Genomic DNA, 17,462 nt, shown 5'->3' on the forward strand with positions numbered 1-17,462 from the left:
TACCATCTAGATGAACTGACATGTGGAATATATTAATTGATCAGCCCTCCCACTTCTGTGGCAGTGATACAGATAAAGTCCTGGAGGAACAGTTGCTAGCCATAGGAGCATAAAGAGTTGACTTGCCACTGACGTTCTAGTAATGCAGTATAGACACAGGTAGTAGATGTTTTGTCTGCTAAGGAACCAGCAGCACAAAGCCAGAGTATCACGGCTGAAGATGTGATTCTGATAAATATATTAGTTGAATATCTGTATAAAATACAGTGGAGCAGCAGAGGCAAGAAAAGAAGATTGACCAAAAAGACTGAGAGATAAAGAGAAGAAAAGGAGAGATAGAAATATCGCTGAAGTTAGGAAAGAAGTTGTTTTGTGTAGAAATTTGTGGAAGAAGGCATGTAATGGAACAGAAGAATTTATTTCCGGCCATGTAATCTATTTTTTTCAACACAATGTTAAAACAATTTTCTTCCACTTCAGGGTGTACAGGGGAAGGCTGCACCTGCTCTGCTATTGCTAGATCTGACTGCACTCAATGGATCTGGCTTTTTTGCTTGTTGATTTATTTCTCCTTCTGGGTTGTCACAAGGAGGGCTGAAGCAGTTTGCCTCTTGGAAAGACTACTCCATACTTTCACTACTTAGACTTTTCCTGTCTCTAGTGGGCTTTCTCTGTATTGCTGTTCCTTATGAGCAATGTGAACTTTTAGATGACACCCCGTAAAAATATAATCCAAACATCTAATAATTTTAATCGCTTTCCTCCATGTTTGTGAATGATGTGGTGTATCACAGCATGATTTCTGTCACCTGGAATTCTAGGTTTCAGCCTCTCACCTACTGACTGCTTCTGTCATGTCAGCACCAGCATCATTAGCCACCTCCAAACTATTCTGGCCTGAAACTGAGAAGCCTACAATAACTCTGAAAAGTGGCCTACAAATGGCAAAAAGGTAAGCTGATCTAGGCTCTACTTAATAGTTGTACTCATGGGATTTGGGAAAACAACTCCTCACACATAAGCTTTAGGGTTAGTACGTGGTAGATGTGCAGGCAGTAAATTAATTACACACCAATATATCCCAAATAAGTAGTTTGTGAATTCAGGTACAGTGTGCCCTATTACCACATCTGGAGATATCACTACCCATTGGGACAAGCACAGAGATGCCAAGGACCTAGGCCTGAAAATAAACACTCCAAAGAAGAGGGAAATGCCTACCTGAGTTGAACCACCAAGAGGTTTTCCCATTTGCTCTGTTGCCATCTTTTGCATTGAAACAAATCTGTAAACGCAAACATGCAAAAGGAGAGGTGGAGCAATAATGTCAACAATGACGCCAGTGAACCTGTTGCCCATCTGCAAGGAGACTCACTTGCCTTAAGAATGGCAGGCAAAGCAAAAAAGCTTGTAAGTTGTAAGTAATTGCCCACTCCCCCATGCCAGTGGTTCCACAGGCAGTTGCAGTACTGAGACCTTATCCAGAGCTTCTATAACTACAAATGTGCCAAAATTCATCTTCAGGGCACCAAAACCTACCCTCCCAGTGGTTCACATGGGGACTGAGAACAAAAACCTACTCCACCTCATCATTATTTTTTCTATAATAGGCAACTGGCAACTTTTCTAGTAGATTTCTAATTGGGTCCTTATAACTTTTAATTCTATGATTTGTTCTTGAACTAAAAAAAAAAAAAAAAAATCACTTTTTTTTCATTAATAAAGTGAAACAAAGAACCTGCTGGAAGCAGCCAGTCAAGGGGCCTCCACCTCCATCATGCTGGTGGCAAACATCACGGTGAATCTGATTGCCTTCCTTGCCCTGCTGGCTTTCCTTGACTCAGCCCTCTCATGGCTGGGCAATCTGTTTGACTATCCACAGCTGAACTTTGAGGTATGATCTTTAGGTCCTTCATGCAGCTTATATATATGCAAAATGTGTCTTTCTCAAATTAACTGCCTGTGTGGTTCTGTTGTTTTGTTTTTAATTTTTAATATGACCTAAAAAATGTGTATTTTTATGTGCATGTTCTTGAAAAATGTCTTTACAGCCAAAGGAAAATTGTTGCCATGTAAATATTTCTACATCCATTAGTCCATGTATAGCTTCCCTCTGTGGTGCTTTTGCTAAACAGGAGAGTATGTTTACAGACTATTGTGTAGTAATACCTGCCTCCTTTGACTTGGCCATGCAGATCAGTTGGTTAAACACTTGCCAAGGCATTAACATTGCCTTCCTCACAAACTCCAAAGTGGCTTGAGCTTCAGAGAGCTCCATCAGGTCCTTAATGCTCTCTAGGTTTGCTTAGGTGACACTGGGGGAGAGTGGCCTTGACTTAAGGTTCAGACTTAAGTCTGAACTCACACTTACTCAATACCACTTAGTTCTCAACACAAGTTACTTGTAAGCCTGCATCCAAAGCACTCAGCAGAGCAAATAGGTTTTAAAAAGGACTTCTTTTTTAACCTATGTCAGTACGCCATTTTTGACCTGTGCAGCAGGCTTGGTTCAGTGGTTTTAGGCTTCTTGTTTTGCAAGCTCCTAACAAAAGTACTGTATGAAACACAGATAGAACAGTGTGATACAGGTGCTGCAAAACTGAATAGGCACACATAGCAGATGTGAATAAAGCTATATTGTGATGTTATCCTGCACAGCTTCCACAGATTATCCATTGCACAGCCATCCACAACAGAGGAAAGGCACAAGTACGCATACCTCAGCCACACTCATGCAAGGCTGGTGTTTTAATAACTGCTGGATGGAGAAAGATTTTTACAGATAAATAACCCACAAAGAGCTAAGACACACACACACATTGCATCTAGCCAGGCATCCCTTTTGAGAGACACTAACCTCTAGACTTTTGTGGGCAGAGAAACTAAGCAGGAGTAACAGCTGCTCAAACACCTCAGTTACACTCACTAAAGACAATCTGACCAAACTCTCTCACAGCTGGAACTGTTTTCACTCTTATATATAAAACTAAGCTATACTGTGATACGGGATTTTTCAAAAATTTGCATTAAACTTCTAGTGCTAGGAAAAAAGGTACAGCTTTAATTATGTCAGATGCACACCTTTTATGCAGACACAAGATTTCTGTTTACACCAGTTAGAGTCCAGTAACCTGGTGATTAAGCATGTTCATTAGACATACTTGATTTAATCAACGGAAAAACTAGACTCTCAATTATATTATCAGCTCTTTTAATGGAACACTTCCTCTTTGTTTCGAACACTATGGTCAGTCTCAAGCCATTATAAGTGAAAAAAGGCACAAAGACTTCTGTTTTACTTTAGGTGCAAAATTAGGGGCATACCTAGTTACTTTATTATATCTGGATTTTGTGTTAGTCTTTTAAAAATTACTCAAGCATACATTACTATCAAAAAACCTCAGCTTCCCAGACATTTTGGCAGGAAGAATTCAAAGCCAATCTTTCTCTGCTGAAATAAAATAGTACAGTTTAGAGAATTTACTGCATGCCATTGTTCTTTGACCAGCTATGTCTTTTGACCTGCTTTGTCTTACATATTTTGCAGAACATTTGTGCATATGTCTTCATGCCATTCTCTTTCATGATGGGGGTAGACTGGGAAGACAGTTTTATTGTTGGTGGACTACTAGGTTACAAAACTTTCTTCAATGAGTTTGTGGCTTATGATCGCCTCTCGAAACTGATTCACAACCGAGAAAAGGGTGGGAGCATGTACATTAATGGTGTGAAACAGTATATGACTGTAAGTAACACATTCTATTCTACAGATTTATTTGATCTAATACTTTTCTGCTGAAACTCAACTTATTTTCTAATGTAGGCACAAAGGGGTATTGGTGGCATATTACTCTAAAGTGTGTTTTCCAGTGACAGTTTGGTTATGAAAATGCAACATTACTTTGTGAGGCTCCTGTGACTGTCATCATACCTCAAATAAGAGGAAGGAATGATTTTGGGAAACATGCAGTGTCCCAGAGGACACTGTGTGTAAGACCAAGGTGGTCTTCAAGATGAGTTTCTCCTTACCGCTTTCTTAGCTAGAATTTCCCTATGCAACACTCTCCCAGGAAAATCCTGAGCAAGAGCTGGAGGATCCTCCTGCCCACAGAGGTTTAGCCAAGCATTAAGCTTCAAGAACAGCCTCAGGAAGCTTTAGCTGATGGCATTTAAGGTATTACTGACACACCTCTGGTGGAGGTGGTTGTCCCTGGTGCAGAGGGCAGTAATATAAGACATGACACCTCCTTTGCTGCACTGAGTCCAACTGGTTTGTTTCAATTGCCAATGGAAGTTTGTAAGTGGATTTCCAGCCAAAGCTTGGATACACCTGTCATTCAAGGGCATGTGTGTGTGCAGAGGGGCAAAGAGCATGCCATGATCAAAGCTGACCTTTGCAGCAATGACTGTTCCCCTGCCTGACATCCACATGCAGAGCCTGTGCTAAATTTGTCCTTATTCTAAGCACGGGCAACAAAACCCGTGATATCTGTCTTTATGCCTGCACTGGCCTTTCTTCCTCAAATAAAGACAAATTGTCGTTTTAGAGCATCCTTAGTTAGGAAGCTTCCTTTTGTACAACTTTTAATCTTCATTTAATCCGGTGTGATGCTGTGGGTACCTGCCTTATATACAAAACCAAAAATATGTTCCCTACCACTTGCATTCCTTCTTTCCAAGCCAGGTGTTCAGATCAAGTACACACACACTCTACTGAGCATCTGTTAGTGGTGTTCCTGGAATTCCAGGAAATAGACTTCTGGGCTAGGTGGACCTTTGATCTGCCCAGCTATATTCATGCTATATTCTACAAGAGGGATATGGCCCTCAATTCCTGACTGAGTGAATATTTTTTGTAAACTGGAAGTCAGCCTTAAAGTTCAGATCCCATCAATCATATTTTACCCTTTTCTTCTCTCTCTCTCTTTTTTTTTTTTTTAAGTAAGAATTAAAATGTACAGAACTTCCATGTTAATTTATAATACCTGAACAGAACTGTATAAGTTTCCACAGTAAAAAACTCCAAGATATAAAAATCTTTATTCGTAACAATAGTAAAGTTTCCTAGTAACCATTTTAATTATGGTGAGAGTGCACTTGACTTCCACTTTTAATTCCTGTTCAGCTTCAGAACTGTCTAATACATCCAGGCACAGATACTCAGAGGACGCAAACAAGCAGTCTTCTGAACTCCCATCACTTGAGTCAGGAATAACAAGGCTTCCTGTTGTCAGAGCTACGAAAGTGCTCGTGAAAATGGGGAAATCAAAGCACACAAAGCTATTTCTGGGAAAAGCAGGTGCAGTGGGTACTTGAAAAGCATTTTCCTGCCTATGTGCAAAGTGATTGAAAACATCTATAAATTGGTTTTCATAAAACAGGAATGGAAACAGAGGAACTTCTAATAAAGAGGAAACCTACTAGAACACTCAGGCATCTTCAGCTTCGTTTGCTGAGATTTCCCAATATGTTTGAACTATATTTGTCTTGATGTTTCCAAGGTTTGTAGCCTGATTTCATCCAAAGTAATTTTGTGTCCTGTGAGGGGTTCCTCCATCAGGGCTAAGGTCAAACCAACCTTGCCTCTGCTCTCAGGTCCAGACTGAGCTGGTGTTGCCCAAGTGAAGGAAGGTGGCTGAAGTCAGGAAGGAAATAAGCCACTAATAGGGATTCCAAAATCTGCCTGTTACCAAATCAAAGCACCTACTCTCTTCCCTTTCCTTCCTCTAGCACAGAGCAGCTTTGCGCCTGGAGCCCTCTGCTTTTTCAGGGGCAAAGAAGTAAGGGATGCATACCAAAACTTGATTTTTCAAGTGTTCTAGAGGCAGTCCAGCCATGAACAGCAAGCTGAGTTAAAACTCTCTGACTCATACCTTCAGAAAGAGCAGATAAACTGCCATGAGTAGGATAAGAATTAATTTTTTGTCTTTAATTACTAGTACTCAGTTCAACAAGGCACAGCAATATACACAAAAAATAAAACCATCACATGGTTTATGAGTCTTCACAGAGCCAGTGGGTATGAAAGCCTGCATTTTCAGCAAGAAAAAGACTACCTTGCTGAAAACCACACAGCAGGGCAGAAACCAAGCAAAACAGAGTGATTTCAGTACTCAAAAGCACTGAACCACAATGCCATGTTTTTCAGACCTCTAAACCAGCACAAGCTGTCTCAAATCACTCAACAGGGTGTGTGTTTGCCTTCCAGGTTCGCTCTGAAGTCATTGCCACCTATGCCCTTTGTGGATTTGCCAACTTCGGCTCACTGGGACTGGTAATAGGAGGCCTGAGTAAGATCCCTTTTCGTGGACAATTTATTTGGCAAAGCAAATCCCAAATAAAACCTGCCCAAATGAACAGACTGTGGGTGAAGCTTAGTAGCATTAAAGGCTGAACAGCTGCTCTGTCAAGCCCCAGCACCCACATGTATATGGAAGGGCTCTCAGGGCGTCACAGGCTTCAGCATGGAGTTAGTGGGAGTAGGTAAGGGGAGGGGACCAAGCCCTGCTCATAGTCCTCCTCGTCCAGTCCTCACACCATAAGCCAGAGCTACTACAGTCATTGGGCTTCAGGAGGAGCAAACTATATCTAGCCTCCTGGTTGAATGAAAATTTACTGTTTTCTGTAAAAATGTTACATATATGCAGTAAGTATGTAAGGAAAGGGAAAATAAAAAGCTTGTCAGATTTTGAGGGAAAAGGAAAATTAAAGAACCACCTGTGTTCCTCATCAGGTGGCCAGAATTGCTGGCTGTTGTCTTCATCCTGGAGCCCAAGTGGGCTCCGTGGTGCCAGCAGTGGGGCAGCACAGGTGAGCAGGACCCAGACACAGGGCCAAACCCTGGTGCTGTGCCCGGGCCTTGCTTCTGAAAGATGTCGGTGGCCAACTTTGTGCAAACTGCCAAGATAAATAGAAATTGCCATTTTATACACAAGGTACCTTCTTAACAGCAAGAGCCAATATTGGCGGTAGGGCTTCAGCTGGCCCACTAAATATGTCCTTTTCCCTCCTATTTCTGCTCATTCAAACTGCAGGATGGGCATTTCCTCTTGTGGTGAGAGAGCTGGCAGTTACACTCTTCGTATTTATGCTTGACACACACTTTAATTTTCTTCTAGCAAGCCTTGCTCCCTCAAAAAAAAAGGAAATAGCTGGTGGTGCTTTCAGAGCAATGATTGCAGGGACTGTTGCCTGCTTCATGACGGCCTGTGTTGCAGGTATGGTGCCAAAGTTCAGTGTCTCTTAACAGATGGTTATCACAGGAGAGCAGTCCATTGGTACAATAGACATAGCTGGGGAACTCCTGTCACTGAAACGCTAGTATTTTTACGTTTGGCAGAATTAAAAGTCAATATGAAACAAAAGGGTCCTGAAAACTGGAATTTGAAAATATTTATTTAATCTGTTGTGTCTTTTTTTGTTTTTTTACAATCCTTCTTCTGCTGGCTACAGAAATACAGAAGCAACTGTGGAGCAGAAATAGAGGAAGTGCAGTAACAGGGGCTGTAACAGACAAAGAGTGAGGGGGAAGCTGAACAACTTTTTGGCTTAATGTTAAATTGGTTTTTTTGGCTGGTAGTTTTCCCACAGAGCAATAAAACTAACATGGGACTCAATAGTAGATCCTTATTTTCAAAGTCTTACCTTCAAACTGAGTAAAGAGTCACAATCTAACAGCATATTTTTTGGGAGGAAATAAAAAAACCCCAACACAACATAATATGAATTATTCAAATGATTAATTAATTTACAAGATATGATTTAGCTGGTACAAGCTATCCCCAGTGTTTTACAATCCCTTTCCCAACTTACTTTTCTGAGCATATGGTACATAAAAGTGCATGATGAAGATTAAAGCACTTGTATTCCTCTAGTGAAGATCTTTATACTTGTGTAGCTGAAAATAGCATGTCTGTTTCTACTACAGCTTCCCTATCCCTTTGTGTTCACTGCAGCAACAGAAATATGTTTTAAGGATAAGCCCACACTATTTTCTGAAAGTTATAGAACTGGTACACCTGAAATGTCATTAGTATCATAGCCCTCCATTATATTTTAATACATTACACTACCCTGTATAACTGAGGAATCAGGAAGTCTTACTAAAGCATGTCATTTCACAGTCCTGGCCTTAAGAGTAGCATGGTGAACAGCCAGTGGAACATCTTTCCGGAACAGTAAAATCTGTTTTGGAAATAAAATTACATTCCATCCACTCTTATCATGGCAAATGCTTTCCTTGTGCCCAGAAGGAGGTAAAAGAGCCAAAAATTTCAACTACCCCGGTTATGATAAGAACAGGTTACAAATGTGTCCAGGTTCCACAACACTATGTACAATAGGGAGCTGTCAGTTTCCTATTTTTGTGACTCCATTAATGCAATGAATGCAGACATTACTGTTTATAAGAGATTTTGGAGAACATCTAACAAAGCAAAGATAAATAAACCATAATTGTCTCCATTTAAAGCAAAAGAAAATGTCCTGTATTTACTTGCCCTACTACAAATTAAGCATAGCTGCATTTCAGTTATTGGGAGCACCCTGGCCCAGCAATGAGAAAGCCATTAGCGCATCTTTTTAGTAGCATTAAAAGGGGCAGAAAAACAAGGTGTTTGGAGTGCAACAAAGTTACCACAGTTTAATTTATAGATATTAACAAAAAACAGTAACAATTCCAGTTCTGTAAAATTCTTCAGATTTTTTCCAAATCCCACAGTCTTGAGGGCTTTAATCTTGCACCGTTACAAACTGTCTGGGGGGGTGATTGCATATAAGCCAGAATGTTTCATCTGACCATGCCCCAGTGACTGACTTCTGTAAGTCTTAAGTTCATTATTCATTCATTCATTACTTCATTACTCAGTAAGAAAATTGTTACTTCACAGGAATGCTGACTGTCCCTGGTCTGGAAGTTCCTTGCCACATCTTATTAGGAAATGCCTTCAACTCCACGGATTTCCCTGCCAACACCACAGAACTAGCTGAATGCTGCCAGCAACTCTTCACCAGGTATGGAAGAACTCTTTATCCTTCTGTCAGCATAATTTATGGAGCTCACACATAAGCTAAAAGCTTGATTTTATTTTTTTGTATTTGGCTTTTTTTTCTTAGCCACTTGCTTTCCATGAACTTGTATCTATTAAATAAATTAATATATTAATGCTGGTGAATTTGTTTTCTTGGACATTTCTCTATATTATTATGTTCACATATATTTCATCCTTTTGAGCCCTCACAAAAAAAGTGTAGCTTTGAATATGGACATATAAAATATGAAAAATGGCCTTATTTTTATGGTAACATTTTTATATTCAACCATGAAAAGTGGCATTCTTAGTAATGTACTTTAGTAACATTTTTAGATTCCAACTATTAACAAAAATGTAATTGAAAAAAATTATTTATATTGGTATCAAGATCACCAGCTTCTGCCTAAATATCAGCACTTGCATATCACTGCAAGGAATTTCTGTTCCTGCAACTTGATGTTCTAAATGAGTTTATAGTAACATTGAACCAGTGTCAAAATTTTTTTGCATGATAAAAATAATCTGTGATGTGGGGTACATTCCTTCGTTCATATTTCTTCATCTCCAACTTTTCCTCATCACACTAATTTTATCAAGTTGCTACAAAGACAGGAATATGTTCTGTTTTCACCAGAATCAGTGTTGAGCAAATGCTTTGAAGATGCAACAACATTGAGAGTGAAGTGAAATCCTCAATCATTTCAGTTACCTAGGAAGTTATACTTGAGGCATGAGGACTTTATACAGAAAATCAATATCATCAGAGTCTCTCACATGGCTAGTGTTTAGAAAGTCTTCCCTCTGTTTTATTTCTCATGAAAATTTTAACACATTTGAAGTTGCTTTGGAGAATGTGTGTGTATGTGCATGTGAGTGTGCATATACATGTATTACAGATGGATAGATAGATAAGATATGTATTCCCATAAGAGAAAAGGACTATATCTGATTTCTGGTTTTATATCCTTCTACAGCGTGAATCATTCACAGGAGATCTTCTCTGGAGGAAACTACAGCCTGAGTTCCTGGAAAGGATGTTGCCAAATACTGGATCAACCTGGTTTCAATTGCACTTGAATTAAGCTTTAATTTTTGTTTGGGGAACAGGTCCTAACTAAGAGTTCTATTCCTTGGCAGAAAGGCAACAAAAATTTTCCTTTTCCACAACAAATGCAAAACAGCCTTTATTTTCCATCTCTTACTCAGTTCCTCTGACTTGCTTGTAATTACTCATAAATTAAAGTGGGATAAATGCAAGACACCTCTTGTTGCAGATCTCTTCTTCCATTACAGAGCAAAAATGAAGGAGAACATTTCTGAGCTTCATTCTTCAGATTTCATTTCTACCCTGAAACTGAAAAATCTGTAGAATTAAACTGCTGTAGGGAAAAGAAAATCAAGGTGATTTGACTTGCCACCTACAGAAAGTTGTGAACAAGAAATAATAATTAGAATTTCTATCCATTCCAACAGTATTTCTCCTCTTTTTGATACCAAAGAAGTGTTTTCACTGCATGAAGATAAAACAGACTGTTCTCAGAAATCCCTGCACATTTCTTCTGTTAACAACGGCTGCACGTGAGCAGAGCTGCTGTTATGTGGTGCACCACACCAGCTTGGTCACTGAAACACCCAAATCAGGGACTAGCCACAGTATGCCCCAGTCCCTCTCTTGCTCACAGAGGTATTCAGGTCACGTCTTGACCCAGAAGGCTGATTAGAGGTACTCTGTTTAGAGGTAACTAATATCAATTGACATGTCCAAACTGCAAGGAAAACCTCATGTATCAATTCTACTCAATCTTTGCTATTAACAATTGTGAAAATTGATCCTGGAGTCACCAATCAGGAACTCAGAGCAGTAGTCATTCCAGAACCAACAGAGCTGTGCTGGAAATCAAGTGTAAGTAAAATGAGGTCACAATCTGATTACCTGTGAGAGCAACGTTAATAAATCTTGAAGACCTCTAAAAGATCTTCCTGAGGAGGAAAGTCTGTTATGTTTTTGGCTTCAGACCTCTTATGGACTGCAAAATGGAAAAGTTGTTTCAGAAAAGATTTCAATATATGTATTCCTATCCTGTGACATGGCTAATGCCAGAAAAATACATGGAAAAAAAAAGGTAAGAACTGAAGTACGGGAACATCAGAATGTCATGACATACCCTCCAAATAAAACTTGCTGTGTGGTTTGGGTCCGACACAACCACAAAGAACTGGCCCCGTGGCCGCTCACTCAACCCTCCCACCCCCTCCCCCCAGCACACACTGGGATGAGGAGGACAAAGTTCATGGGTCGAGACAAAGGACAAGGAGGGTTCTTCACCGATTAAGGTCCCAGACAAAACAGACTCAACTTGGGGAAAAATAATTTAATTTCACACTAATCAAACGTACACAGGACACAGAAACACACAGAGCAGGGCTTGCATATGTTAAGTCACCCCCCCTTCTTCCCAAGCCCAAATCATTTTGTTCCCGGTTTCTCTCCCTCCCCCCCAGCAGCACAGGGGGACAGGGGATGGGGTTTAGAGTCAGTTCACAGGCTGGTGGTTCCTGCTGCTCCTTCCTCCTCAGGAAGAAGGATTCCTTACAGTCCTCTGCTTCCCCACTGGGTCCCTCCCATGGGAGAGAGTCCTCCATGAACCTCTCCTTCATGAGTCCTTCCCACGAGGTCCAGAGCTGCTCCAGCCTGGGCTTCCCACAGAGTCACGGGCTGCTTCAGGAACAGCCACCTTCCCTGGCGCCTTGGTCTTCCACAGCTGCACAGAGTCCGCTGGCAGCAAATGCAAGTCCACTGGCCAAGTTCATCCCTCCTGGCCACTTCAGGGAATGTTCCAACACGTTCCTTCATGAGTACAGGGGAACAGCTGCCATCTTGCCATGGGTTGCAGGGAAACTTTTGCTCGGGCACCTTCTTCCCCTTCTTCCTCATCAACCACCAGCACTGCTCTGCTTCCCCAGCACAGCTCTTCTCCCCCAGGTGCTCCTCTGCTCAGGTGTTATATCAGTTATTTCATATGTTAATTGCAGAGGAGCATCTCTTGTCCCTCTAGTGGCTCCTTGGCTGATTTGGAGCAGGGGGAGCTTCTCAGCTCCTTAACAGAGCCACTTCTGGGGCCCTTCCCCTGCTACCAAAAAACCCACCAAACCAGCACACTTGCACAGATGGAAATTAACAGATCTATTCTGATAAGAGGTAACTTTTCAATATTCTATTAATTATCACAGCATCCGTTCTGGGAAATCCGGATTCATAAACTTAGCTGCCAGTATAGCTGTTTTCAAGGGGCATTTATTTGGGCTTTTTGTAAAAGATGCTAGCTTTACTGTAAAACTGAGTTTATTAACTTATTCTTCTGAAAAATTCTGATACTGACATTGTGATTTTTATTACTTTCACATTGTTAGGTGTTTTTCTTTGGCCCCTGTTCTGGTTTGTTTTGGTGGGTTTTTAAAGTAGAAAAACATTTCATTTCAAGGTAAATTAATCAGAAACTTTAACTCTCACTGTCAAGCAGAACACTTCACACATCCCACATTTTAAGTCATCACTGGCCCTCCCCTTCTTGTTGCTCCCTAGTGTGCTCTGCTTGATATTAGCCTTTTGAAATTGCTGCCCTTACCATTCCAGCAATTGTAAATTGGTCAAAAGGGCTATTCTGGCTAATAAAGGCAACCACGCACGAACTTCTGAAAAAGCCTCTGATATAGCTCAAGGCACCAGCTTTCCTCCCACCCAGATATGGTGTATTTATTTTCTTTTTTAGGACTCCTCTGTAACAAGATTACATGGAAGGCAATTTTAGCAGAGGTTATGTGACATTGCTTTACCTACAGCAGGCCAAAGAGAATGCCCGCCTGCTTTGTGGATAGCTTGGTCAAAGGTGATATACATGGAAGATGCCTCCTAAGTGTTGCAGAAAAAAAGCAGCAAGAGCAGGAAGGGATTGCTAACAAGTACCATCATGCTTTCAGGTGACTATTTTCGCTCTGTCTTTGTGATGGTGCTAGGAGTTCAGTGTGGAGGTCTTCGTTGTCTCTCTCAACACAAAAAAAGGGAACTGTGCATTTCATCTTCTCCAGGTTAACCTGGCAGGTTGTGCTCTGAACTGTCAGAGCCTAGAAACATGTTCCCAACAACATGATTGCCAGCAACAATGAACCTGCAACACAGACCTGAGAAGAAAGTGCTTGCTAGCATTCTATACTTGTATAGATTCAAAGATGTGCATGAACATTTTGGAAATAAAGGACTAAATAATTATTGAAGTCTGTGTGGAAGTTTCAAAAATATTGTAGAAAAGGGCAAGCTTAACCTGCTTTGCAGTTACTAGCATGGCAGTGCACAATAGGTTGTAAGTAATGTAGATGACAAGTTAATGAAGCACAGGTGGCATGACTCAATCTTGTCACCCTCAGAAACTATCCAGTGGATGTCAGTGCATATCTAATAGCCTTTTGGAGCTTTGTATTGTAGCACTCACAGAGTGTTTTGTTAGTCACTAAAAATCACCAGTAATAATTCTGGGAAATGTTTTACACAGTGTAGTGTACAACAGTTCCAGTAAACATACCGTGCAGGCTTTATCATGCTCAGAGCATATACAATCAAAGAAAACTATGCTTAATGTAGGACAAATTCTCACTCCAATCCAGAAAAACACGAAAATATGTAAATGAGCCAAGACTGGTAGGTAGCAGGAATATTTCTACTCTAATTGGCTGAAAGGCAGTTGGAGAAAACAATCACACTTTCAGAAACAAACTCTTCTTCCCATGCTACATACCACAGCAGCATTTGCAACCTACATACCATTGTGAACTAGTGAATAATTGACTATGTGCAAGAGGAAAGTCATATACAACAAGTTATGGAGGCAACTAAATGTTCTCCAAATCAGGTATCAGATATTTCTCAAAAAGAAAGGCAGGAAAAGAGAGAGGCAAGATGCTAAATGAACAGAACATGAATACCAATAGTTTTCTTCTGCAAACTGGAATGTTTTTTGCTACATAGTGGTCAGACTGCTTCCCACTATGCAGTGTCATAAATCCATGGTTCCCAAACTTTGTGAGTAGGTGGATCACTAACAGAACTCCACATTTCAACTAGATACAGATAGCTTTGAAGTCACTTAAGCATGTTGCTTAGCAGCAGCACTTGCTGATGAGACTCAACCTCAACCCATCAGCAGTGCTAGAAGACAGATCTGTGTCTTGGTGCAGGACAAGGGGAGCTCTCTACCCTGGTAAGGTACCTGACACATGGGGAACACAATGCCCTGCTTGGCAGCTGGTGGCACAAGCAGATATGCTATGAGGGCAGATGGTGGGAGAACCCAAGTTTGGAGTTTGTGGGCAGAGTTCATCCATGTGACACAATCCCAACTGCGCAAGTAGGCCCACAGAGTAAGTAGACCTGCTGCTGTCCTCAGCTGTTACCTGATATCAAACATAAAAACAAGTGGCAGGTTACAAAACTTTCATATTTTAATTAAATCCTCCTCTCATTTATATTGATCTAAACTTTGGGGAATCTTACTGAAGCTGAAGTTACCTTACAGCTATAGTAATGTAAATCAGATGACATTTTTTTCCATGGATTTGGTTCAGACTTCAAGCTAGTTTAAAAGTCTACCAGTCCATAGGAGCCAACAGAAGTACTTCAACTAATATAATATTGTGTAAAGATCAGTGCAGCCATACTCATGCTTCTGCTTTGCCTCATAGACCTCTGAATCTGAAACCTGAGGATATTCAGAAAAACAAACCAGTGAAAACTAGTGTACCTTTTAGCTGAGAACCACTTCATGATGATTTTGCAGAGGCAAAAAAACCACAATAACAAAGTGTTCCCTTGTTATTACGGTGTTCTGCAGCATAGGTATTGCTATAGCAACCAATGCACTACCTCAAAAGGCATTGATCAGAATGAATGGGTTGCCATGGTAACCACAGTGAAAATGCATATTTTCTTTTTGCTATATTGATTGGTGCCTTCTATGTCAAGAGGCCTGAAATGTCAGGGAGATGAGAGCACCATACATGAGATTGCTGCATGTTCCCTTGTTGCAAGTATAGATGGCAGTTCAGGACCACTTTTCTCTAGGTGAAATGAGAAAATACTGAGGTTGTAAATGCAAAATCTTGCATGTTACCAGGATTAAAATTTTTAGAAAATATTATACCTTTATCTTGTTGCTTACTTGTTATCTACATGCAAGAGACAGTGAGGAGGCATTCACAATTTCTCTGGCCAACCTGTTCCAGTGCCTCACCACCCTCACACTAAAGAGTTTCTTCCTAATATCTGACCTAAATCTCCCCTCTTCCAGTTTAAAGCCATTTCCCCTTGTCCTATTGTTACAAGCCTTTGTAAAAAGCCCCTCTCCAGTTTACATAAAGGTCCCTTCAGGTACTGGAAGGCCACTGTAAGGTCTCCCTGGAGCCTTCTCTTCTCTGGGCTGAACAGTCCCAACTCTCTCAGCCTGTTTTCATAGCAGAGGTGCTCCAGCCCTTGGATCATCTTGATGGCCCTTCTCTGGACTCATTCCAACATCTCCATGCCCTTCTTATGTTGGGGGCTCTAGAACTGGACACAGAAAGGAAGAAGCCTGTGGATAGGTTAGCAACAATGTTGTTTCTCAAGAAACGCTATTGCTGTAGCATCTGAGCCCTGATAACAGCAAGGACACACAAAAAAATTTGTTGCCCATACCGAATGACTGCTGTCACTTTACACCATGCCTGCTACCTTCCAGAGCTGCTTTATTGTCTCTATGATCCCAAATATTTCAAGTATCCTTAATTGTTGACTGAACTTGTCATACAAAACTATCACTTGCCTTTAGTTGGCTATTTGGCCATATTCCACCTAATATTACTCCAAAGTCTCTTATCTGTTTATCTGGAATAATTTCTGTGTTCAGGTACTTCCCAAAGAAGCCACTATTTATTTTCAATTCACAAATACTATATAAAAGACACCCAACCCACACAGCTTTTGAATAATCTTGACCAGGCACTTAAAAAAAAAAAAAAAAAAAAAAAAAAAAAAGGAATTTATCCTTGATTTATCCTTGCAGTTACAAACTGTTCTTGCAAACAACTGGGGTATTATTTGTACTTTACACTTACATTGCATGAGCAAATGCAGTATCTAGCTTGACCAGAAACCACCTAGGAAAACTTGCAGAACTCGCTTAGTTCTTTCCTTTTGCTACCTTGACTGCAATAAAAAACCATGGCAAAGGCCAGACTGAGACTTCAGGTCAGTCTTCATTTACCAGGTAACTGTTGTATTACCAAGCCTCTTGCTTTCTTTATTTCATCCTTTGTTCTTCGGGCCACTCCGCGGCTTTACAGTAGCACTCTTCACATCTTGCTTTCTTTTACTGCTACTTTTCCTCTTGATTTCACACACCACCTTAGGGGTGCTGGAGTTTTTCCTTTCTCGGCTCGCTAGGTGGCAGAACACAATCGGTAAATGTTCTTCCCAAGAATCCACGTAGGGATAAAAGTAGCTAACCTTTTTATTTGTATATATAGGCTACTTGGGGTTTTTGTTGCTCCAAATTTCGGGTTAAATTATTTAATTACCTCTCATTTTCAGGTAATATTTTTAAATATAGTATTTTTAAAAATATTACATGTTTTGGCCAAGGTGGGTTGGTGTTAAGGGACTACTTTGGGCACTTGGAATAGGTCCACTTTTCAGAGTGCTACACAGCCATCCCTGAAAATACTATTTTCCTAAAATTCTGGCTGCTGATTCCCCAGATTTCTAATTAGCTTTGTAGATTGTGGAGAAAGACATTAATGCCTTTCACCTCAGTAGAATGAATTATGGAATAAATAAAGGCTTAGACACTGTAAAAAACTTGCAACAGATGGTGATGTGGGGATGATGGTTGTGCTCCCTGCTACAATATCCCAGTTCTACTTAGCTGCACATAATATGGGGCTTAAGGTTTCTAAAACCCAGGCATGTCCCAGAATAACACCAATGACAGTACCAAAGTCCATTTTACTGTAAACTCCATCACCTGTCCAGCTTTCAGCATGTTCTTTGCCTTGGGGTTTGCTGAACACAATGAGGCTTTTCATACAGTGGTGCAGTTCTTCTTAGTTGCCTTGTAGAGGGGAAGCAGGAGGAATCAGCTCACTATGGTAAAGAAGTCGAAAAAAAAAACATATTAATGATGACATATCCTGTAAGTAGCAGCCCTAGAAAACAGTACCTTTGGAAAGGAGAGGAATATGGTGTATTGTGGAGAAAGCAAGGACAAGACATCTTTAGGAGATGTGACTCAACTAATAAGCTTCTTTCTTGAATAATAATTGTCTTGGTGCCTGGCAAATGCTTTACTGGCATGGAAGAAGGAAGAACAAAGAGCCTCCCTTTTTTTCCAGAGATACTAGAACCAG

General features: G+C 40.6%; 1 protein-coding gene across 1 annotated transcript in view; it reads left to right on the plus strand.

Annotated features, from left to right (window-relative positions):
• The window catches only part of SLC28A3 (solute carrier family 28 member 3), a 41,016-nt gene extending 30,907 nt beyond the window's left edge, over nt 1-10,109 (plus strand). The window contains exons 12-18 of the mRNA XM_051642834.1: nt 822-952; nt 1,726-1,894; nt 3,548-3,745; nt 6,209-6,290; nt 7,119-7,217; nt 8,889-9,012; nt 10,007-10,109. Of these exons, the coding sequence (XP_051498794.1) occupies nt 822-952; nt 1,726-1,894; nt 3,548-3,745; nt 6,209-6,290; nt 7,119-7,217; nt 8,889-9,012; nt 10,007-10,109 (906 nt within the window). The remainder of the gene's footprint in view (nt 1-821; nt 953-1,725; nt 1,895-3,547; nt 3,746-6,208; nt 6,291-7,118; nt 7,218-8,888; nt 9,013-10,006) is intronic.
• Nucleotides 10,110-17,462: the final 7,353 nt, after the last annotated feature.

This window comes from Apus apus, chromosome Z, assembly GCF_020740795.1.
Source record: "Apus apus isolate bApuApu2 chromosome Z, bApuApu2.pri.cur, whole genome shotgun sequence".
In the NCBI taxonomy this organism is placed as follows: Eukaryota; Metazoa; Chordata; class Aves; order Apodiformes; family Apodidae; genus Apus; species Apus apus.